The sequence below is a fragment of the Rhamphochromis longiceps genome, linkage group LG22 (assembly GCF_057381845.1).
Source record: "Rhamphochromis longiceps isolate RC_006_pf linkage group LG22, R_longiceps_female_GT1.1, whole genome shotgun sequence".
In the NCBI taxonomy this organism is placed as follows: domain Eukaryota; kingdom Metazoa; phylum Chordata; class Actinopteri; order Cichliformes; family Cichlidae; genus Rhamphochromis; species Rhamphochromis longiceps.
In genome coordinates this window covers 2,747,089-2,772,663 of record NC_140577.1, presented here as the reverse complement: position 1 = coordinate 2,772,663, position 25,575 = coordinate 2,747,089, and the positions used below count along the sequence as shown (strand labels likewise).

At 44.0% G+C, this 25,575-nt stretch overlaps 1 protein-coding gene and 1 pseudogene across 2 annotated transcripts; both read left to right on the top strand.

Annotated features, from left to right (window-relative positions):
• The first annotated feature begins 5,425 nt into the window (after positions 1-5,425).
• On the top strand, positions 5,426-16,083 carry LOC146643091 (uncharacterized). The gene is made up of 4 exons (XM_085396929.1): positions 5,426-7,128; positions 10,641-12,504; positions 14,546-14,653; positions 15,630-16,083. The coding sequence occupies exons 1-4, from the start codon at positions 6,547-6,549 to the stop codon at positions 15,953-15,955; spliced, it is 2,880 nt and encodes a 959-aa protein (XP_085253055.1). The 5' UTR covers positions 5,426-6,546; the 3' UTR covers positions 15,956-16,083.
• A 4,102-nt stretch (positions 16,084-20,185) lies between these two features.
• On the top strand, positions 20,186-25,256 carry LOC146643090 (Ig kappa-b4 chain C region pseudogene; annotated as a pseudogene). The gene is made up of 3 exons (XR_014909417.1): positions 20,186-20,257; positions 23,955-24,036; positions 24,721-25,256. The product of XR_014909417.1 is annotated as an Ig kappa-b4 chain C region pseudogene (transcript).
• Positions 25,257-25,575: the final 319 nt, after the last annotated feature.

Sequence of the window (25,575 nt, the reverse complement as noted above, 5' to 3'; positions counted from 1 at the left end):
GTTTATCTGCCCGGTCGACGAAAAGACGTGCAGTAATTGTAGAAACTAATGGTGGTGGTGCGTGTATTCGCCCAGATCAGCTGTCTGCGGCCCGGGATGGTGTAACTCCGTCACATCATCCCCTTCCACCCAGAGGTTGGCGTTGTGCGGCAACCTGGAGAGATAATCTGCCACTACACTGAGCTTGCCTGGTCTGTGACGGATGGTGAATCTGAAAGTCTGCAGTGAAAGGTACCAGCGTGTCAGTCGGCTGTTATGGTCCTTCATGGAATGGATCCAGGTGAGCGCTCGATGATCAGTTTCCAACTCAAACTCCCTTCCAAGTAAATAATACCTGAGTTTCTCCAGTGCCCACTTAATGGCCAAGGCCTCCTTCTCCACCGTTGAGTAGTTGGTCTCCCGTGGTAGCAGCTTGCGGCTTAGGTATAGGACCGGATGCTCTTCTCCAGGGTCCCCTTGGGCCAGCACTGCTCCCAGGCCACTTTTGGAGGCATCCACCTGGACCAGAAATCTCTTCCTGAAGTCTGGGCTCCTGAGAACTGGGGTCGTACACAGGCAGGTTTTCAGCCCTTTGAAGGCTTGTTCACATTCCGCTGTCCATGTGACAGGATTCCGTTGGTCCTTGCTGGTCAAAGCAGTAAGAGGGGCCGCAATAGTTGCAAACTGGGGCACAAATCTTCGGTACCAGCCAACCAGCCCCAGGAAAGACCGGACTTCCTTTTTGGTGCGAGGCCGAGGGCAGTTCTGGATAGCTTCCATTTTATCCATCTGCGGGCGCACCTCACCTCTGCCCACTTGGTAGCCAAGGTAGCGGGTCTCCTGCCGTGCCCACTCGAATTTAGAGGGGTTGAGGGTCAACCCTGCCTTATGGATTCTTCTCAGGACTTCGGACAGGTGCTGCAGATGCTCTTCCTAGGTGTTGCTGAAGATCATTACATCATCCAGGTAGGCGGCACTATAGGGGTCACACCCCTGTAGTAATTTGTCCATCAGCCTTTGGAAGGTGGCCGGTGCCCCATGTAGGCCAAATGGCATCACCGTGAACTGGAACAGGCCGGCAGGTGTCCTGAAGGCGGTGTACGGTCGAGAAGACTCCTCCAGTGGCACTTGCCAGTAACCTTTGCAAAGATCCAAGGTGGTGATGTACCTGGCCGCTCCGATCTTCTCCAGCAAATCCTCGGTTCGAGGCATGGGGTAGGCATCAAACTCTGAAATGGAATTAAGCTTCCGGAAATCAATGCAGATGCGTAGGGAGCCATCTTTGAAGATGATGACCACCGGGCTACACCACTCTGAGCAGGACGGCTCTATCACCCCAAGTGATAGCCAGCATCTTCTCCACCTCCTGTCGCAGTTTATCCACTAGGTGCTGTGGAACCCGGTATGGACGTTGGAGGATGGGATGTCCATCCTTTAGGCGTATCACATGTTCGACAAGGGTGGTCCTGCCGGGGTTAACTGAACACAGAGATGGAGTCTCCCAAAGGACTTGGAATAGCTCAGCAGCCTGCTGTGGGGTAAGATGAGTCAGCACCGGAGACATCGGATCGGCTCCCTGCTCGGGTTCTGTCTTCCCTTCTCTTGGCACTTCTCTTGCCATCAGAGCTTTCGCAGGGGCCTGGTGGGCACGCTCTTCCCATTCTTTCAGGAGATTCACATGGTAAGTCTGCTTCGGTTTCCTCTTTTCAGGATGATGAATCTCATAGGTCACTGGCCCCATTCTGCGAAGAACTGTGTATGGCCCTTGCCATTTCGCCAGAAGTTTACTGTTGGCTGACGGGAGAAGTAACAACACCTTTTGACCAGGTTGAAATTCACGTTGCCGGGCCTGTTGGTCATACCAGGTCTTCTGGCTTCGTTGAGCGTCTCGCAGGTTGACCTCTCCATGGTATCTCCCCAACCGATCTCTCATTTCCAGCACAAATTGCACCACTCCTTTATCATTTGGAGCAGAAGCAGGAGACTCCCAACCCTTCCGGAGGAGATCCAATGGCCCCTGCACATCCCAACCATAGAGTAGCTCGAATGGTGAGAAACCAGTGGAAGCCTGGGGAACTTCTCTGTACGCAAACAGCAGGAAGGGTAGCCACTGGTCGCAGTCTTTCCCAGTGTCTGACACAAACTTCTGCAGCATCCTCTTCAGAGTTTGGTTGAACCTCTCCACTAACCCATCTGTCTGTGTATGGTAGGGTGACGTCCTGATGGCAGAGATGCCTAGCTGGTTGTGGAAGAGCTGCATCAACCTAGAGGTAAAGTTAGTCCCTTGGTCGGTCAAAATCTCATCTGGTATCCCCACCCGGGAGAACAGCTGTACTAGTGCACGCAGAACATTGGGTGCCATGAACGCACGCAGGGGGAACGCTTCTGGGAAACGAGTCGCATAATCACACACCACCAAAATGTACTGATGACCCCGACTACTTTTTACCAGAGGACCCACAATGTCCATAGCTATCCTACGGAAGGGGGTGGAGATGACCGGAAGTGGCTGTGGCAGGGCCCTGTCTGACTTGCGAGCTGGACAAGTTTTCTGGCAGGTAGGGCATGTACGGCAATATTTTTGTATGTCTGTGTACATTGATGGCCAAAAGAAACGTGAGCTAACTCACATATAGGTTTTTTGGCGACCCAGATGACCTGCCCAGGGGAGGGTATGTGCTAATTGCATAATGAGGGGTCTACAACTAGAAGGTATCACAAGCCATTGGTGGTCACCGTCAACTGCATACAACACATTTTTGTCAACAATGAACTTCTCTTTCCCTCCCCATTTCCCAGTTCCCCCTTCAGTCACATTAGCAAAGAAAACTTTCAACGTTTCATCCTCCCTTTGCAACAAAGTGATATTTTCTGGTACATCCCATTTCATGCTCTTAGTGTCCGGCCCCTTTGACCATAGCTACTTCTCAATGCGGCGTTGGCGGCGGGATTTTCTTGTCCCATTAGTGCCACCCTCGCACAGAGTACTGTCAATGTCTGGCAAGGGTTGGAATCCAGCCTTCATTTGGGCTCTAGTGACCACTGGGCCAGACACGTTTAATTTAGTATTCCCCTTATCCCCCACATCAGTCTCTGTCCACTGTTCTTCTTTTTCTTGCAGCAAGTCCATGAGTACAGGCAAGTCCATCCCCAGAATAATAACAAAGAAAGTCCTTACCCGCTCCTCGTAAGTTTGATGCCTTGGGGTTTTCTGGTGGCTCTGGGTTGCTCTCCCTTTTCAGAAGACCCGATGATGGGAGTGGTGGTCGCTGTGGCGTCCCAGATGAGCATGCAGGTGGTGCTCCTTTACGCGCATTGAAGTACTGTGACACCAGCTTAGTAGCGGTCAGTCCATCTGCTGGCTCATGCTCCCTCACCCAGGTCCTCACCTCCCCTGGAAGTACCCGGATTAACTGCTCCAAGATGATAGCTTCTCCCATCTCTTCTTTAGTATGCTGCTCTGGTCGGATCCAGCGCCGATAGAGGCCCTTCAGGCGATAATAGGTCTCAGTGGGGCTCTCACCAGGTGGAACTGTATTGGACCGGAACGTCTGCCGATACGTCTCAGGGGAAATGTCAAATTTGGTTAGCAACGCCGCTTTTAAATCTTCATAACGATGGGCTCTTTCTTCATCCATTGCAGTGTAGGCCTCCAACACCTTCCCCGATAGCAGTGGAACCAGACGACAGGCCCATTCACTCTCTGGCCATCTCCAGGTTTTGGCAACTCGCTCAAAACGCAACAAATAGTTCTCAATGTCTTCCCCCATCTGATAGGGTGGAATTTTTGGCCCAGCAGATCGCATCCACTCTGAGACTGACTGGTCGAGGCTGTTGATCACTGCTTGTGACTGACGAGAGGGAACCTCCTCTGGGGGATCCCGGTATCCTCTTTGACGTGCAGGTGTAGGCAGTACCATTCTGGGGCTGCTTGCTGTTGCGGTGCTTGGCGTGGCCGTTGCTGCTGTGGTGCTTGCTCCGGCTGGTGCTTGGGCTGGACTTTGCTGACCAGCAAAATCTGAATGCAGCTGAGCGTTGGGAGGGGAAACAGTCCTCAGCCCCCTGAGTTCTGTCAAAAAAACCTCCTCTCTCCTTTGCTGTCCCGCCAGGAAGTCCCTCATCATCGCAATCAGCTCTCCATTTGGGTCACGTGTTGAGGTCGAAGCTGTAGGCAATTCTGGACCAATCCTGCCGGAAACCTCCTCCTCCTCCTCTGCTGAAGAAGATGACGCCGGCACTGTGTCCCATGCCAGCTCCTCTGCTGTCTTCTCCACTGGAAGCTCATGCTGCTGGGACCGCAGCCCTGTGCGCTTAACTGGGAGGCGCGTTTTCCTCTTCCGACTAGCAATCCCACTTCTGACACCATATGTCGCGGGGTCCTCTCCTAAACTTCTCCCGAACAAATGCAGGCGTAGTCAGGAAGCATTCAGTGTGGATAATTTATTCTGCCGGCCTCCCAGGTGCACAAAAGATTATTTACAAAGAAAATAGGAAACTAACTTAAGTCAACACAAAACAAATATCTATATACAAAACACAGTCTGCATGTTACCCTCTCTGTAACATCTCACTGAAAGAACCCAGGTAGGCCCTGACAGCCTTCTTTTATACCCCATGACCCCTCCCACTAGGCATAATAGTCATCTCTTTATTATTTCTTTCACCAAACAATCTTTCCCCCTCAGCTTATTTCCAGCTGTATTCCTACAATACATATATGTATATACAGACATTTATGGCCAATTCCAGGCAGCCTACAGTGTTTCACAATAACAAAAAAACAAACAAAAAAAATAATGCAGTTCGCGTGACCTTTCAAGCGCGCGCGAACCCACTATTTGAACCCGAGAACACCATACCATCAGCTTGCATAACCCCCGTATAATCGGCGATCACAGCTAGTCTCCGCGACCGGCTTTATTAAAGGTAAGTGGGAAAATATGTTGGCCACCCTCTGCACTGCTCAAAATATACCACTCAGCCCTTTTTGTTTATCTGCCCGGTCGACGAAAAGACGCGCAGCCACGGTAATTGTAGAAACTAATGGTGGTGGTGCGTGTATGCGCCCAGATCAGCTGTCTGCGGCCCGGGACGGTGTAACTCCGTCACAACAAGTAACAATAACGCCTGTACCAGTTGTTGTATAGCAGAGGTGCTCAAGTATAAAAACAATAATAAACACAATGCTTTGGTTCTATAACATTTTTCTATCATTACTTTATTTTGGATTAGGTGCATGAGCTTTTAAGTATGGATAATTAAATAATAGATTAATGAAACACCAGAGTGTGCCCTGTTCTGAGATGTACAGCAAGTGGAGAGTGACAGATGAGATGAGGAGATGGAAGAGTGACTCACAGGCAGAGCCGAGTTCATTTCCCACAGTTTTGTTGTTTAATGCTTCCGAGCGCTGTTGTAGCAGGTTGAAAAAGCTACATGTTTATTTTTGTAAGAAAACCAATTACCCCCTTATTTTTTTGTTTAATATTGTGACTTATTTTGACATTGTTATGTGTTGCCAGACCATGGTTATATTTCATTATGCCAGTAGATGGTGCTCTTGCACTGCTGTGGAACTACCAGAGAGACTCTAGCTATAGGCTCTGCGCATGCGCAGCTCAGAAATAAATGAGCTCCGGCCTGAGCAAGACGCTAACTTCGGTGTCCTCTCTATTAATCCACAGGTACTGACAAACAAACTTTTATGTTACCGAACTGGTTCTAAATGTCATGTAAGTTGAGTAACAACTGTTCGGCTATATTTTGAGATGAGAGTGATGATGTTGTTTTGTGGTATTTCGTTGAAATGAGTATTAGTGTATCATCGGCATAATGCTATAATGCTACGTAGCACTATAAGTATATGCTATGACAGTGGCAACCTGCGACTTCCGAAAATGTGTTGTAGTGGTTGTTTTAGTGTTAGCCAAGCAGTACTGAGTACATGTATTAAGGGGAAAGCTTTTTGTTGGTGAAACAACGTTTGCAGTCGTCTGCCGCCATGTTGTGTTGCGTTCAAGGGACGCCATGTTCAAAAGTAATAGCGTATATGGCGCGAATGTGGGGAAAGGTTGTGTGAATGTGAGATGGGTTATTTTGGTATGTTGTTATGCTTTAACTGTGAGTGTTTTGTTTAAGTTGTGAGTATGTAAAGTCATTTTGAATTAGTTTGTATTTATTTTGCTTTTGAGAGAATGCTTTTTGTAACTTTATTTTTGTTTATGAACTCTGTTATTTTATGGGAAGAATGCATGGTCTAGTGTGATTTGTATTGTGTATATGTGCAGAAATAAATGAGCTCCGGCCTGAGCAAGACGCTAACTTCGGTGTCCTCTCTATTAATCCACAGTTTGCTCATATTTGGCTACGCAGTGCTCTCTAGCCTGTGTGCCGCTTGCTGCCGGTCCAGATTCCCCTAGGTCTGGTGCCGGTAACAACTGGGGGCTCGTCCGGGATCGTCTAGTGGTGACGTGTGTGCCAAACGACCAGAACTGGTGTCCAAAGTCTCAGGGAAGGCTGCATTGAGTGCGTCATCCAGGGAGCCCAGGTCACAGTCAAAACGTCAAGATGGCCACTGTTACCCCACGGCGGTTGTTGATAGTAAAGATCCAGAAAAGACTTTGTGATTTGAGTGTGAGCCAGCTGCGCACTGTGGTTTCTTCAGTGGAGGATGGCAGTATGACTCGCAATCTTGATGGCTTAGATGAACCAGAACTGTATGACCTGATCGTTGAGTACATCAGAGGTGAAAAGTTGAGAGCATTGGAGGATGAAGGTATGGCCCAGCTCTTGCTCCTCGACGACATCGTGAGTGACCTGCTGTCAACGGACGTCGGAGGGGCTGGAGATCATCTGGCCGTGCCGCTTGAGATGGAAGACATTCCTAACCAGCAGCAGGAGTGCCCTACTTCACCCCACACTGACCCCACACATCCTGACAGACACCTGGCTATGCCAGCTGACCACATCCCCACTCTACCATCACACCCTAACAAAGACTCTCACACACAGCCCATTCTACCGCAGGACAGAGACATCTCTACCTTTCCCTCATCCGTGCTAAGAGACACTGATACGCCCACCAAGAACTTCAACATCCCAGCTTCAGTGTCACCGGCGCCTAGTGTCGCTGGGGTTTCCCCTGGCAGGGTGAGTCGTCCGTCCAGAGGATATGACCAAGTTTTGAGTCTCAGTGATGTGGCAGCTTTGTTTCCACGCAGAGAATTCAAGTTGCATGGTGGACAAATTTCAGATCTTGGCTCGGATATGTCCTACAGTAGTCTGTGCAAACAAATTGATGAGGGGTTACAAGAAGGGTTTACTGAGTGTGAAATAATCAGAACCGTGCTAAAGATAATGAAGCCTGGTACTCTCAAGGAAATGTTAACCAACAAAGATGATTTGACAGTTGATGGTTTGAAGAAACTTCTCCGCTCTCATATTCGAGACAAGAATAGTGCTGAACTCTTTCAAGAGCTAAGTAATGCTAAGCAGCAAGACAAAGAGAGTGCACAGCAGTTTTTGTACAGAATTATAGGGTTAAAACAGCGTGTACTATTTGAGTCACGACAGCCTGGTGCAGACTTTAGCTATGACAAAAAGCTTGTGCAGGGCACATTTCTTCATACACTTTATCAAGGGTTCAATGAAAAAAACAACTATGTGAGACAAGACCTCAAACCTTTTCTTAATGACTTGCAGGTTAGTGACGACTTTTTGCTTGAACAGATTACAAAGTCCACCAGTGAGGAAACTGAGAGACTGAGGCGACTGGGTACAGCATCTAAAATTAGACCTGTGACTATAAGTGCCGCTCAGCTTGCTAACACTGACTTGACTGAGCAAGCGAAGGTTGACACTGAGCTACAGGCTAACCGTGCAGCTATTAGAGAACTGACTGCCCAAGTGTCTTCATTGACCAGACAGCTAACTAAAGTGGTGAGCCAGACTGATAGTGTGACATCTGGAGACTCCTGCTCGCCCCTGAACCACCCTCCAACACCTCCAGCTGAGAACCGGGGCAGATGTGGTGATTGTGTACAGCAAGGCAAAGTGAGCTGCCCCCACTGTTTTGCGTGTGGCCAGCCAGGACACCGGGCTATTGGCTGCCTGCGGCGTAAGGTGTCGGGAAACGGGGTGAGGTCACTGGAGAGGGGCTGCCAGTGACCGAACAAGCCGAGGAGTCCCCAGCACACACCAGTTTTACTAAGACTTCAAGTGTGGTGAGATCAAATGCACCCAGTCCTGCACCACCAGTGAAACCCACTGCACAGCTTATTGGGAACAGATGTATGGTCTCATGTGCCATCAATGGAGTACCACTTAAGATGCTGCTTGATTCAGGGGCCCAAGTGACCATGGTATCAAGAGCATGGATAGAGAAAAACATCCCCCACATTAAGATCAAGCCACTTGAGTCCCTCCTTTCAGACCAGCCTCTGGAAATAGCGGCAGCTAATGGTACAGACGTTCCATTTGATGGTTGGGCAGACACGGAACTTCAAATTCAGAGTGTGAACTATGGGCATGTCGCCATACAAGTGCCAGTGCTTATCAGTCAGCACAACCTTAACTGTCCTATTTTAGGCAGCAACGTAATAGCTGAAATCCTAAAAACCAATAAAGAACAGAGAGGTGGGGCTGACCTGTCTGCGCTCCTCAAAGAAGCTTTAAGTGTCAGCAGCAGTGCAGTAGATGCTCTAGTTTCAGCACTTCAGATGCCCACCCCTGATGAAATAGATCCTGAGTGTAGTGTGAGAACAGGAAAAAAAGGTGTAATGATTCCTGCAGGACAGATTTGTGAAGTAAAGTGTAGAGTCAGAGAATGGCCAAGAGGTGGCCCACGACTCTTCCAACCAAATCTAGAGAACAGCTGCCCCGAGGGTTTGGAGTTGTTCCCAGCTTTGGTAGATGTCCCCAGTGGGTTGACAAAAATTGTTAAGATTCCCATTCAGAATCCTACCAAACATGACATTTTTCTCTCCAAAAGAATAGTCTTAGGTACATTGGAAGAGGTGATTGAAGTAAAACCTGTCAAGTATCTCTCCGCTGACGCAGGGTCATCAGCCCATACAAATGTAAAAGTGTGTTCAGTTCAGCTAGGTAACGAAAAGCACCAGACAGAAGTCAATGAAGGTCAGAGATGGCATCCACCTGTTGATTTGTCCTACCTGACAGAGGATGAACAAAAGGTAGTTAGAGATATGTTGTATGAACAGTCAGATGTTTTTGCCCAAAGTGACTCTGACATTGGTTGCATCCCAAGCTTGCAGTTGAAAATTAATCTGAAAGACGATACGCCTGTCCAGACATCCTACAATTCGGTCCCCAAACCTTTGTATAAAGAGGTAAAAGAATATGTTCAGAATTTGCTGGACAACGGCTGGATCAGAAAGTCCACATCACCCTACTCATCTCCGGTGGTGTGTGTCCGAAAGAAAGACAAAAGCTTACGCTTGTGTATTGACTTTCGGGGCCTTAACCGTAAAACCATTGCTGACCGCCACCCACTACCACGCATCCAAGACCTGCTGGATAATTTGGGGGGCTATTCATGGTTTTCAATACTCGACCAGGGTAGTGCGTACCACCAGGGCTTTGTTGATGAAAGCTCAAGACACCTGACAGCATTCAGCACGCCGTGGGGGTTGTACGAGTGGATCCGCCTCCCATTTGGCCTTACCAACGCCCCAGCAGCATTTCAGAGATGCATGGAGGGGGTCCTTGATGGTCTGAGGGATGAGTGCTGCTCACCATATTTAGATGATGTGCTTTGCTTTTCCAAGACTTTTCATGACCATGTTGATGATCTGAGGCATGTGCTTTGCCGCCTGCGAGAGCATGGTGTGAAGCTACGTCCCAAAAAATGTGAACTGTTTAAGCGTCAGGTCAGGTATGTTGGGCGCTTGGTGACCAGTGAAGGTGTCCAGATAGACCCAAAAGATCTCGAAGCAGTGGAACATTTGAGAGACCGAGAGCCAAAGAACGTGGGAGAGGTCAGAGCACTCCTAGGGTTTCTAGGTTATTACAGGACATTCATTCAGGACTTTTCTAGAATAGCGAGACCACTGTTTAAGCTTATTGAGAGTCCCAGTGATCCTAGCCTGCAATGTAGCTCAACTAGAGCCAAAATCAAGTTAAAGTGCACAAATGGTGGTCAGCTTCCTTCCAAAACACCAGTGCAATGGACAGCAGAACATTGTACTGTGGTGTCACGTCTGGTGGATATGTTAACCAGTCCACCTGTCCTGGCTTACCCAGATTTCAGTTTGCCCTTTGTGCTACACACAGATGCATCAAATGAAGGCCTGGGGGCTGTGCTTTATCAGCAACAGGGGGAAAAGCTCTGTGTCATTGCTTATGGTTCCAGGACACTCACGCCTGCTGAGAAAAATTACCATCTCCATTCTGGCAAGCTTGAATTCCTTGCCCTGAAGTGGGCAATTTGTGATAAATTTAGGGATTACCTCTACTATGCACCCACTTTCACAGTGTACACAGATAATAATCCCCTCACATACATCTTGAGCACAGCAAAGTTAAACGCTGTGGGACATTGGTGGGTGGGCGAATTAGCTGACTTCCATTTCACTGTAAAGTATAGACCAGGCAAGTCCAACACAGACGCTGACACGCTCTCCCGCTATCCATTGCCACTCCAGGAACACCTCATGGAGTATACTGAGACACTGTCCCCAGAAGTGGTTTCTGCAATCTGGCAAGGAGACAAAGCCATGAGAGACGGTGATGTACCATGGGTGGCTGCACTGCACTGTGTTGATGACACACCCCCTGAAGGTGCCCCTGTCATCACCCCAGAAAACATCAGGGCTGCGCAGAGGGAGGACCCCCCTATCTGTGAGGTGATAAATTTGAAAAGGAGTAGATGGAGTCCTAATAGTAAAGATAAGAGACAGCTAGGACAAGAGACACGTAGGCTAGTACATGAATGGAACAGACTTGTACTTGAGGAAGGAATACTGTACAGACAGACTGGACAAAGAAAACAGCTGATTCTACCCAGTAAGCTGAAGCAAACTGTACTGAAACACCTGCATGATGATATGGGACATGTTGGTGCTGACAAAGTCATTCAGTTAGCAAGGGAGAGGTTTTACTGGCCTTTTATGCAGCGTGACATTGAGGACTATGTCATTCGCCAGTGCCCTTGTATCAAACAGAAACGGCCAAATGTCCCAGAGAGAGCACCAATGGGCTCGATAACAACCAGTGCCCCCTTTGAACTCATTTCGGTTGACTATTTACATCTAGAACCAAGTAAAGGTGGCTTTGAGTACATTTTAGTCTTGGTAGATCACTTTACCCGTTTTGCCCAAGCTTACCCGACTAAGAATAAATCTGGCAAAACAGCAGCTGAGAAAATCTTTCTTGACTTTATCCCGCGTTTCGGGTACCCTGAAAAGCTGCATCATGACCAAGGCCGGGAGTTTGAGAACAACCTTTTCCAAAGACTCAAACAGCTGGCAGGAATAGGCCACTCTCGAACAACCCCCTACCACCCACAGGGAAATCCTGTTGAGCGTCTAAATAGAACACTTCTACAAATGCTACGGACTCTTCATGAGGAGAAAAAGGCAGAATGGAAGGATCATTTGCCCCATATAGTCCATGCATATAACTGCACAAGACATGAGGCAACGGGCTATTCACCTTTCTTCCTCCTTTATGGAAGAGCCCCACGCTTGCCTGTTGATCTGCTTTTTGATTTAAAACCTGAAAAAGAGTCACAGTCCAGACAGGAGTATGCACAAAAGTGGGCTGCACGCATGCAGGAAGCCTATAAAATTGCTTCAGAAAACAGTGCAAAGTCCTCTGCAAAGGGGAAAAAGCATTATGATCAGCACATCAAAGGCATCGCACTGCAACCAGGAGATCGAGTGCTTGTCAGAAATCTCTCCGAGCGAGGTGGTCCAGGCAAACTACGTGCCTACTGGGAAAAGAAAATTCACAGAGTTGTTGAGAAGATTGGAGATGGACCTGTATATAGGGTACAATCAGAAACAGGAGACAAAACCTTTCGTGTCCTGCATCGAAACCTCCTGCTGCTTGTGACTGATTTGCCGGTAGAGCAAGATCAGCAGGGACGTCAGAAAAGACAAACACAAAGACTGGGAGAGACAAACCCCAGTGAAACAGTGGAACATGAGTCTGATCATTCGGATGAAGAGGAAGGGTACACATACAGCCTGAGAACTATACCTGTGTATCAGTGGAGGAGAGTTAACCCCAAAAGGCCTCAGCCGAGACCACACAGTGAACTGAGAGCTGTAGCTCCTGAGTTTCAGCCAATAAGACACGAAATGGAATCAGTGGAAGTGCAGTCCCACCAGCTGTATCTACAGAACCAGCAGATTTCCCAATGCCTGTTGTTTCATCACCAACTGTGGAAACCCAGGAGGAACCTGCAACTGAGGATCTTATGGAGGACACAGGGTCGGAGAGCTGTGTGGATAACAGGGACCCTGCCCCAGAGACACCAGAATGGGATGTGCCACCAATACGGAGGTCGACCAGAGCTGTGAAACCGAGAGAGGTTTTTACATATAGCCAAATGGGACAGCCTTCATATCAGCTCTGGAGACCTGGAGCAAACATGATGCTTGCATATGTTCCCTGCCACATGCCACTTTACCCAGCTGTTCCTGACTGTTATTACCCCACACCAGTATGGACATGTTAGACTGGTGACCAAAAGACCTTTTGACATTACTCCTGGAACTGTAATAGTTTTGACTATTAGACTTTAAAGACTTTGGGCAAACGCCATGAAGTGTGTTAGTTTGGTTCCAGATGTCCGGAGCCATCTCTTAAAGCAGGGGAGAGTGTAGCAGGTTGAAAAAGCTACATGTTTATTTTTGTAAGAAAACCAATTACCCCCTTATTTTTTTGTTTAATATTGTGACTTATTTTGACATTGTTATGTGTTGCCAGACCATGGTTATATTTCATTATGCCAGTAGATGGTGCTCTTGCACTGCTGTGGAACTACCAGAGAGACTCTAGCTATAGGCTCTGCGCATGCGCAGCTCAGAAATAAATGAGCTCCGGCCTGAGCAAGACGCTAACTTCGGTGTCCTCTCTATTAATCCACAGGTACTGACAAACAAACTTTTATGTTACCGAACTGGTTCTAAATGTCATGTAAGTTGAGTAACAACTGTTCGGCTATATTTTGAGATGAGAGTGATGATGTTGTTTTGTGGTATTTCGTTGAAATGAGTATTAGTGTATCATCGGCATAATGCTATAATGCTACGTAGCACTATAAGTATATGCTATGACAGTGGCAACCTGCGACTTCCGAAAATGTGTTGTAGTGGTTGTTTTAGTGTTAGCCAAGCAGTACTGAGTACATGTATTAAGGGGAAAGCTTTTTGTTGGTGAAACAACGTTTGCAGTCGTCTGCCGCCATGTTGTGTTGCGTTCAAGGGACGCCATGTTCAAAAATAATAGCGTATATGGCGCGAATGTGGGGAAAGGTTGTGTGAATGTGAGATGGGTTATTTTGGTATGTTGTTATGCTTTAACTGTGAGTGTTTTGTTTAAGTTGTGAGTATGTAAAGTCATTTTGAATTAGTTTGTATTTATTTTGCTTTTGAGAGAATGCTTTTTGTAACTTTATTTTTGTTTATGAACTCTGTTATTTTATGGGAAGAATGCATGGTCTAGTGTGATTTGTATTGTGTATATGTGCAGAAATAAATGAGCTCCGGCCTGAGCAAGACGCTAACTTCGGTGTCCTCTCTATTAATCCACAGTTTGCTCATATTTGGCTACGCAGTGCTCTCTAGCCTGTGTGCCGCTTGCTGCCGGTCCAGATTCCCCTAGGTCTGGTGCCGGTAACACTGTCACCAATCTTTGCATTTTATTATCATCTCATAACACTTCTTTAATCAGCTACCATCTCTGCTGTGGACTTTTTACTGTCTACAGTCTCAAAGCAACACAGACCTCCATCGCTATCTGCAGCAGGAGCAGCAGCAACCCCTCAACAGCAACAGTGTTGTTGTTATTCAGCCTGGTTCCATGTGCCCCTTTTGAACTTTGAGCACCCGTCCCTTCCAGCATCTCTGCACGGCCCTGCTCAGAATCATTCATCTGTTTTAGGTTGACATTTTATATGTTTTGTAGAATAACAGGACAAACTGTGAGACTGGAAAGACCTGAGTTTCGTGCTCTGTTTTGTGACGTAGTGTGTAATGCTCAGCAGTATTATCATTTTAACTGGTTCTGTGCGCGATCTGAAGACACTAAGTGTTTGTGAGAGAACATAAAACTGTTTTGATGCATTTGTGAGGTTTTACCTGATGAGTTTTAAGTTTTGTGATTGTAGCTTGAAAATTAAATTTAATGTTTAGAGTTATGAGAAAGAAGGTGGAAGCATTAAAGTGATGTATCTTAACAGTTGTAAAATGTAAATGACCAAATTGGATTATTGGAATATAGTTTTATTGTGTTTCGTTGTTTTTTATGTAAAAATTATAATATTAATATGTTATGAAATTATGATTTAAAGAATTCATATTGTTGAGTTTGTTTGTTTCAGAGTCAGAGAGCCGTGTCTCTCTACAGTCAGAGGTTTTTGTACGGCGCCTCAATGAGTTTGTATCACTGTGGTACACGTTCGGTGGAGGAACCAGACTGCAAGTTGGAAGTAAGTCAAACTTAAACCTCATTTACTTTAGCAAATTTCTTTCTTGTGGTTATCTTAACTTTTCTGTTCAGTGTGCCAGAAAAAACCTCAGGAAAATAGTTTTTAGATAAATTTTCATGAAGAAACAAAGTTAGCTTCAGAATAAATGTTAAAATCAATATTAAACACAATATAAAACATCAGAGTGGACTTGAGGATATTTTACATATAAATATATCTGGTTAAGTCTCGAGAGCTTTTAGTTTTAATCCAGTCTGACAGAGTCAGAGAGCCGTGTCTCTCTACAGTCAGAGGTTTTTGTACAGCGCCTCAATGAGTTTGTATCACTGTGGTGGACTTTTGGTGGAGGAACCAGACTGGATGTTGGAAGTAAGTCAGCCTTAGAGCTTTTTCTTTTTTTTAATGTAATTTTCTTTTCTTTAATTTCATTTAATATGAAAGGCTTGGAAACTTTTTATGTAACTGATTAATTATTTTATTCATAAATTTTGTCCTAAGAAACAAAGTCAGCTTTGGAAATGAATATTCAGACACTCAGGACAATTTCCACTGAAAAAAGTTAAACCGCACAGAGTGAAGATAAAGATCTCTGGTGTTCTTATTGTATCATATCATTTACAACAATGTAAGCAATAAAAAAAAACACATTAGGTAAGTAGTGGTATTGAGTTTCTTATCCAGAACAAGCTGTTTATTATGAAGAACTGATGATGTTGAAGCTTAACATCTTTTAAAATTGTTGACACATCTTTGTTTTGTTTTTTGTTTTTTTATTTCCAGTGTAGTTTGAACATATTTCAGGTCAAACTGTGTGATGATTCTCTCTGTGCTGATATGCATGAGAGGTTTCTGAAAGGGAAGTGAAACAATGTGTGAGTGAATGACTGGTGGAGCAGAAAAAACACCTGACAGAAACTTCTTAACGGAGAAAATCAAATTGTGGTTCCTGTCCTCTAAGCTGATTGGTGTTTCCTAGGTGATGCCCGCCCCGCCCTGAAGGTGCTGGGTCCCTCCAGTGAGGAACTGAAACAGGGGGAGGCTACAGTCATGTGTGTGGCCAACAAGGGCTTCCCCTCAGACTGGAGTCTGTCCTGGAAGGTGGATGGCAGTGGCAGCATCAGCTGGGAGGAGAGCAGGAGCCCCGTGGTGCAGGAGAACGACGGCCTCTACAGCTGGAGCAGCACCCTGAGGCTCCCTGCAGACCACTGGATGAAGGTGGGCTCTGTGACCTGTGAGGCCACGAGGGGCTCCCACACTCTGGTCTCAGAGCCACTGATGAGAGACCAGTGTCCCCAGTCCTGACCTGACTAACTGTGACTTTCATGCTGGTCTTACTTTCAGTCTGCATTCTGTAGCTTTAAAAAAGAAAATCGAATTTCTTCTCTCATTTCTCATTGCTTTGTTTAAAGTTGGTTTTAAAAGTTTTAAAGAATAAAAAAATATCTATATTAAATAAGGACCGAGTCTTTGTCTTACTTTTGTGGTGATGTGAATTTTAAACTATAAATAATGATTTCCAGGGTTCTAATTGGAAGCCAGTGTGCTATCTGTAGTCAATATGAGTCAGTAGAATTAAGCCACTTTCAATACATGAAGTAAAGCAACGTTTATGTTAAAGAGTAAGTGCGAAGGGGAATTGAGAGACACTGCCATTACTAAGCAGGATATTAAAGACATTACATATATGCAAATTCATTGCATGCTGTGTAATGAAATGTTTCAGCATGTTGCAGTTTGTTGTATAAAACACTGCGCAGGTGGAGCAGAAAAGCGCTGTACAAGAATGAGTCTATTCTCGTGATCAGTGTTGGGGCAGGTATTTTAGAAGTAATTTAATATACAGAGTTTTTTTGTTAAAAGTATTCAGTACGTTATTTTGTTTTGTTTTTTTTTCTGTAAAATCACCTGAAACACAACATGTCATAACTGTCATTGAACAATATGAACTTGTAGGCTACAGTCTCTCACACCAACATAAATCCCTATCCTAATGACGACACACATATTTTCTTTCTCTTGGCATTTAGGTATATGAATACCTGTCAAGGGTCCTTGACATACAGGTCTCCGACTCGGAGGACAAAAATTAATGTCCTGTGTCTTAGGAGGGCAGGATTGCTTTGCTTTTTCATTATACGATGCTTCGCAGTATTAGTTTTGCCTAACAACCTGTTTTTGACTCCTAAATTGTCATTAATGCAACCGCTCTACATAACAGTCAGTGTAACTGATTATAAATCTTTTATTCATGAACCTACACATTACGCTTTATTTACTAGGTGTATGTATTTTAACAGAGCAAGAGGTGGACCACACGTTTGAAGAGCTGCTGGTCTTTATAACTGGGGCTGACTTACTTCCACCACTGGGGTCCTGCAACATAGACTTTTATGATCAGGAGTCGGGGATACGCATCGATGTGCAGCTTATCCCTGTATCTTCCGAGACGTGTTGCATACGAGGATCAATTTAAAGATCTTATGAACACTGCATTAAAAGCATTCCTGGGATTTGGAAAGCTGTAGCTGCATTTACATGAACTGATGCTGGAAAGCTGTGGTTGAAACCTGTGGCCTTTTGGGATGAAGTTGTGTTATTCTAAGTGTTCTGAAATGGGATAGCTCCTGGGCTTCTTCAAAATTGTACATTTTAAAAGTGTTTAGTATAAAAGTTGTTTGTTTTTACAAATGTGACTGTATATAGTTGTATTTATAGTCCCGTTAAGACAGGTGGGGTATGCATGCAACAAGCCATGCACCAAAAAGTGATGCTCAGAAAATGCTTCAAGTATTGGAAGGAAAATAACAATTCATCTAGAAATGTTCTTTTGAAAGGTTGTTGTGCAGTCATGTTTAAGTATTCGGTTATAATATACTGCATAGTTTCTTGTTGCTGCGTTGTGTTTGTGTTGTTGTTTTAAATGTACAATAGCTGCCTAACAAACTTTGAACTGAAAGACGCTGACTTTTGTAAAATAAAAGTATTGTAATGTCAGTTCTCATGGTGTCTCTTTACCAATTAAAGTTGAGGCTCACCTGTTACTGTCAAATACTGGTGTTGGGATCCACTGACGAGGGCTGTTCAGTACACAGGTAAGTGCTTAAGTCGAGGTAAACGGTTCAATAAATTCACCTTCATCTGTTCTCAAACTGAGAGCTCAAGATTCCATCTCAACTCAATTTGTTCAACTGCTTTCAGGAACAAAGCAGTTTTAACTCCTAAGTTTAAAGTCAGAGTTGGTTAACTCTGAGATTGGCAGCTGACCTTTGACTATAACCTGTTTAAATATTAATAACTCAATTTGAGGAATGTGAACATGTGTCAGTGCTATTATTAGAACACATACTAATATACACAGAGGGTAACGAGGGAATACACCACAGAAGGCAGACACAGCTGAACCTCATCAGACATGACGAATACACTCACACAGAACGCAGAATCCAAATAAAACAGGGAACCAGAGAATAGCTCTGAGACACGGGTTGACAGAACATAAGGAACAGAGGGACGAAGAGATGCGACTGGAAAACAGAAAATAAATGAAACGAATCATATTAATAATCAAAAACATGAATAGGAAGTCAACAGGTCTTTGGACCATGGCAGTGTTGAACAGCAAAAAAGAGAAAATCTAAAAACCTGAGAAAGTAAAGATGGAAATTTGATCATTTGACTGATTTGGACTTAAAGTTTCTATTTGAAGTATTTGCTAAATTGTGCAGATAATTATGACTCACTGACTTTTGGTGAGTTCATTTAGTGTCAGATTTTTTTTCTTACAGAAATATGATTTTTGATAATGATCGATATTTAGAAATTGAGATTTATTTGAGCTGGTATGAAGCAGAAGTCAAAGGTCACAAATGATTTGTTAAAAAAAATGATATATTTCCAACTTTCTTTTCCTTTAGCAACAATGACATTTTCACTCTGTGTGTGTGTGTGAGTGTGTGTGTGTGTGTGTGTGTGTCCTCAGTGAACTGTATCAGTCTCTGCAGTATCTTCCAGCTGCAGCAGTCACTTCAGTTTCTGTTCAGTCTGACTGAGGGAGGTTTTTGTATGACTGTTTTTCACTGTGTGAACACATACTGACTGTTAGGATAGTGAAAACTCTGACAGTAATAAACTGCTGCATCTTCAGCCTGGACTCCACTGATGGTCAGAGTGAAGTCAGAGTTTGATCCACTGCCTGTAAAACGAGCTGGAATCCCTGAATATCGACTGCTAGTGTAGTAAATGAGCAGTTTAGGAACTCCTCCATCTTTCTGTTGGTACCAGGATAAATAATTACTATAAACATCCTGACTGGTCGTACACTTGATGCTCACAGTTGCTCCCACAGCAGAGCTCACTGCTCCAGGCTGAGTCACTGTGATCTGTCCTCTGGACTCTGAGGACACAGAGACAAAAACATAAAGCAGCTTCATGGTTTTGTGGGCTTCATTTCAGAGGGACAGATGTTGATAGAGGAGAGGAGTTTGATTCTCTGGACTTTACCTGTGAAGCAGCAGCAGAGGAGAGTCCAGATGAGGACGCAGATCAAAGTCATGTTTTTGATGAGGAGGATTTCTGTGGCTTCTGTTGTGATGAAGGACAGCTGTCAGTCATCCAGTGTTCAACTCTCAGGACTATAAACTCTCCCAGAGCACTGGAGCATGGTGCTGCTGATGCAAAGTGCCTCTCTATGGAAATGAACTGACTGACTTGGATCAGTCTGACGATGCTGTTTATCAGGAATGATTCAATCCATCGTAGTATTGAGCAGATATATCAGTTTGTTCTTCAGAATATTCTTATTCCAAAATATTTTCTATTATTTAAATGTTTTGTTTTATGGTTCATTGATGGATTCACATGTTTATCATAATATTTAGTAAGAATATATCTCGATTAATTAAAAATATGAATTAACGAGGTCACAGGTTCATGCTGTAGAGTAGCTGAGCTTAGTCTCAGAGAGTGAGGAGCTCAGACATGTGGAGGTACAGTCACTGCTCTTTGCTTCAAAGGACTTCTTATAAAACACAAACAGACACAATCAGTATCTTTTAAACGAGGCTGTTATCTCTGACAGCACTACCTATAACACCTCTTTCTGTAGCTATATGATCACAACCATGTGACATGTAACAGCGGGGCAGATCAAGCATCGTTGTTCACTGCTGTTGATGTTTTTTTAATCACGAATTACAAACAATTACACAACTGAATTCCAGCTTTATTCAAATGAATAAAATTAAGTAATAAAACCCATCATGATAGAATCTCTGTTATCATCACGGACACTTTAAGTTCAAGAACATGTACCTGGATAAAAGCTGCTGTTGGAGGTAAAATCCTCAGACTGAACTTGGGACCTTCACATTTCTAATTCTTACAGAATTTAATGAGCAGAAACAAACAACTGATTGTTTAGAATTTATGATTGTTCAGCACTTTTCTGCACCTTACTGAGTGCTTACATTTGAGTCTTTCATGCTACTCTATATACAAATCTGTACATCTGTGTCCATAACAGAGAGAGCCAAAATGGATATGTTTGATTTGCCTTCTGTGGCGGAGGTGTGGTCCTTGGCTCATCTGCAGGGGAGGAGTGGTACAGTGAGCTCAAGGGGGCGGTGCCGGGAGGCAGGTGAGCCACAGGTGGTGGCGACTGACTGATGACGCTGTCTCTTTCTGTTTCTCTATATAGTGAAGACAGAGTCGAGCGGGGACGGGGAGAGCTGGACTGGAACAGACTGTGTTCCTTGAGTTCATAACTGTCAGTAAAACGCAATAATAGTGAGCACAATCATCGTGTGTGTTGTGTACTTTTACACCTTTCTAACAATCCTATTTATGTGAAGTTGGGATAAGGTTCCAAGAAACTTAAAACCTCTGTGAAGTGTGAGTGAGGTCAAAGGTCATGAAGCTCAAGTGTCAGCATTATAAGTTAGCTTTTTAGGAGTTTCACCATTTTTCTGTTGGTAACAGAACACGTCATTACCTTCATCTACCCCATGATTGGTTGTAAATCTGAGGGTGATGGAGACCAATAAACTTCTTTTGATGAAATAATACACACTATGTTTGTTGACTCCAGAAACACCAACAGGGACATCTGGAGGAGGTTCCCCACATGTTTTGTTTTTTGTTTTTTTGATTTTTTTTGTAATGTGGGTTACACGTGTGGCATGCCACTATACTGTGGAGAACAACAGTCACTTATGGGGAAAAACGCTCGTCCCAAACGAGTTTAAAGGCATTTGAGTCTCAAAAAGTGGTTTTAGTGTCAGGGTTACAGTTAGGTTATAGTTAGGCATTCACTTTTGATGGTTAAGGTTATAGTAAGCAGTTAGGAAAAGCATTATGTCAATTAGATATCCTCACTAAGATATGAAACCCAGTGTATTTCTTTGAGTGTGTGTACTCAGTCAACTGTATCAGTCTCTGCACTTGAGAGAGGTTTTTGTATGATGGTTTTTCACTGTGTGAACACATACTGGCTGTTAATGTAGTGATCACTCTGACAGTAATAAACTGCTGCATCTTCAGCCTGGACTCCACTGATGGTCAGAGTGAAGTCAGAGTTTGATCCACTGCCTGTAAAATGAGCTGGAATCCCTGATTGTCGAGTGCTAGCAAAGTAAATGAGCAGTTTAGGAACTCCTCCATCTTTCTGTTGGTACCAGGCTAAAAGATGGTAGTTGCTCCAAACACGAACATCCTGACTGGTCGTACACTTGATGCTCACAGTTCCTCCCACAGCAGAGCTCACTGCTCCAGGCTGAGTCACTGTATATTGTCCTCTGGACTCTGAGGACACAGAGACAAAAACATAAAGCAGCTTCATGGTTTTGTGGGCTTCATTTCAGAGGGACAGATGTTGATAGAGGAGAGGAGTTTGATTCTCTGGACTTTACCTGTGAAGCAGCAGCAGAGGAGAGTCCAGATGAGGACGCAGATCAAAGTCATGTTTTTGATGAGGAGGATTTCTGTGGCTTCTGTTGTGATGAAGGACAGCTGTCAGTCATCCAGTGTTCAACTCTCAGGACTATAAACTCTCCCAGAGCACTGGAGCATGGTGCTGCTGATGCAAAGTGCCTCTCTATGGAAATCATGGAAATGCCCTTGTCCATTATAAAAGGTTTACTCTGTGTTCAAGAATCAGTGATTTGGTATTCCTGTCTGCTGTAATTTCATCTTTTTTTCCTCTTTCTCTTTTTAATTAATCCATTGAGTTATTCATAAAATCAGCAATTTGTGTTTTGTTGATTATTTTTAAAAGCATTTTTTTAAAGTTTTACATTGTGCATCTTATGCTGAGCAAGCTTTGGTTGTGAGGATTGGGCAGGCTATTCTGTGACGTACTTAAAATCTGGTAATACAGTTGGTAAATATTTGCACGAAGAAAAGTCATCATTTCTTCATCTTGCTCTGTACTACACTATAAAGATTACAGCTTAAAAACATAAGCAGCACATCGTCAGAACTTATACTGAATCTTTGCACCAGACCATGTGTGTTACTCATGGCCATTGATCAGTGTCTGTTGATTAATGGTCATGAGAATTTGCATATTAATGATCAAGGAACTGACCTCCCAGCCCATTGTTCCTTCAGTGGGCTGGTTTCAGTCATTATGCAAATGTGCTGTTTCTAAGGTTGGAGAAACCTGCAGTCAGCTGAGACTGAAGAAGTCACCTGGATGAGTGACGAAACGTTTCTCCCCCTGAAAACGCTGCGTCCAGATGAACAGAATCAACCTTGTGGGTTTTACTTACCTGGATGATTGAGCGTGCATCAAGACACCATGTGCGTTAGTGCCTAATTATGAATAATATTACTCAGATATTGATCAGTGACAAACACAAAAGGCTACAGTTTCAAATATTTTAGACTCTCTGACTGGTGAGAGTAAAATGCTGAACATTTGTCTCAATGCTAGATAGAAAGCACTCAGGCATAGGATTTAGTGTTTATACGAATGTCTGCGGATGAGGCATGTTTTATGAAGAGCTTTGTCTATGTTTATATGTCTGGTTGGGTGTTAGACTCCATCTCACCGCCCCCCCACACACACCCGTCTGGGGCTCTCCCCAGCTTGTTTCTAGGAGGGAGGCGGCTGTCCCTCCAGTGGTCCTGCTTGGGCTCTTGTGCTCTGGGGGGAATCTGGATGTCTGGGTCCTGGATATCCTCCATGCTTGCTCCATGTCCTGGGGGGCAGTGCTATGGTTCCCCACAATTACTATTAGATAGTTACATGGAGAAACCTTTTGGAAACAAGCGCACTCACGCACACAGGTGTGCACAGACACTCACCGTCTTCCTTGGATGCTGCCTCTAAGCATATCGTCTGCTGTCGGTCTTTTGTGCTGCTCAGTAGCATTCAGTCTTTATTATTTACTCTTACTTATGCTTATCTAGGTTGTTGCTGTGGTCTCCCTACTGTGTTGTTCTCTTTTTGCTTGTTTTCTTCTTTTTCTTCCAGCAGGTGATCTCATGGGTTTTCATTGTCTTTTCTCACTGTCCCTCTTCCCCTCTGTTTTTCTTTCCCTCTACTTTTCTTAAACTTCTCTTATCTGTCTTTCTCTTTACGATCCCCGGGTTATATCTGTTCCAATTCTAATCATTTAAAAAAAATAAAAAATAAAAAATAATGAAGATCAATCAAGTGGACCAGTATGGCACTGATTCACTTGAGAAAATAAATCTGTTGAGAATTTTTCTTGGCCTTCAGACAATGATTCTGATTGCTTCAGTGCCGAACGGGACAGGACAAAAAAATGTGATCGTCCAAAAGCTCATGGATTGAACTGTATTTAAACTAACATTGTATGATGGTATTTGAAGAAGTCACATCAGCTGAGTCGTGGCTGCTGTGCAAACAGTGAATGATTTTGTTGAGTTTGTTTGTTTCAGAGTCAGAGAGCCGTGTCTCTCTACAGTCAGAGGTTTTTGTACGGCGCCTCAATGAGTTTGTATCACTGTGGTGGACTTTTGGTGGAGGAACCAGACTGAATGTTGGACATAAGTCGCATTTAAACCTGTTTTTTTTTACTAGCTGTTTCCTCCTAATTTTGTTTTACTTGTCTGGGTGTGAAATTTTAATTTGTTAAATATAATTGTGAAGATTTACTGTAGTCACAGTGGAATACAGTGTGCTTTATAAATGTATATGAAACTTACATTTGAATCATTTAAAACATTACAATAATCCACAGGATGATTTTTCTTAATTAACAGTTTTAATGGCTAAATTTTGAGGTTTTGTAGGTTTAGTTCAGTCTGACAGTCAGAGAGCCGTGTCTCTCTACAGTCAGAGGTTTTTGTACGACGCCTCAATGAGTTTGTATCACTGTGGTGGACTTTTGGTGGAGGAACCAGACTGGATGTTGGACGTAAGTTTATTCTGGTTTACTATCAAATACTGTCTTTTTATTAAAGTGCATTTAACAATTTCTCTTCTGATTTTAAGAGAAAAGCACGTAGCTTTACAATAAGTTTTATGCTGGAGTTTTATATCATCCTCTTGTGTCGTGGAGGATAATTCAGATCTGCTCTGTCAAAATATTATGTCTACATTTCAGTCAAATTAAACTGAAAAAAAAATCTAACAATAATATAAAGAAGAAGAACTTTCAAGTATTGTTTGAAATTACTTTGAGTTTATGTGAATTTTAAAAATTGTTTTAGATATACATGAAGAGCCTTTCATTTCGCTGAATTAATTAATTTATTCTATTTATTTGTTTCCAGTTAATATTAATGTCAGTCATGTACAATATTGATGATTTTAAACTTGTTTTGTAAATGTTTCCACATCTGCTTCTTTTATTTCCAGTGTAGTTTGAACATATTTCAGCTCAAACTGTGTGATGATTCTCTCTGTGCTGATATGCATGAGAGGTTTCTGAAAGGGAAGTGAAACAATGTGTGAGTGAATGACTGGTGGAGCAGAAAAAACACCTGACAGAAACTTCTTAACGGAGAAAATCAGCTCTTACAGTAAAGGTGTCCCACTGTCTGTGGTTTGATTGACAGCTGTGTGCTCCCTGTGCTCTAAGCTGATTGGTGTCTCCTAGGTGATACCCGTCCCGTCCTGACAGTGTTGCCCCCCTCCAGTGAGGAGCTACAGCAGGGGACTGCAACAATCACATGTCTGGCCAACAAGGGCTTCCCCTCAGACTGGAGTCTGTCCTGGAAGGTGGATGGCAGTGGCAGCATCAGCTGGGAGGAGAGCAGGAGCCCCGTGGTGCTGCAGAACGACGGCCTCTACAGCTGGAGCAGCACCCTGAGGCTCCCTGCAGACCGCTGGATGAAGGTGGGCTCTGTGACCTGTGAGGCCACCCAGGGCTGCCAGGCTCTGGTCTCAGAGCCACTGAGGAGAGACCAGTGTTCCCAGTCCTGACCTGACTCAACCTGATACTGGTTTAATGCTCTCATTCTCAACTCTGTAACTGTCTCTCCATCTTTCTTTTTGAAGAACAAATAAAGACTAAAACTGTTATTTTCTTTCTCATAATGACAACATTCATGTTTTAGGTAATAAAGATGTTTTGCAAAGTGAATTTTGGTTGAATCAGACATTTAATTTTATTCAAATCTACAAACCTGCACTTGATGAATATATGTTTCATTTAGAAGAATTCAGACCAACTCTGCACTCCAACATGATGTCTTTATTTTACACTGGTAAAATAAAACACAGGCTGAAAGAACCACTAAGGAGATCTGCATTTTGGCAAAAGCTGAAAAAGGAGTTTTAAAGTTGTTCAGGTTATTTTTATGTTTATTTAAATGTGTGTGGTAGGTTGTTGGTGGTGTTGCTCACCTGTACCAGACAGACTGGTTCATGAAGCAATGCTGGGACCTGGTTACCACGGAAACAGTCTCACCAGACTACAAAGCAAGTCTAAAGAAGAAAGAGTCTTTAGTGT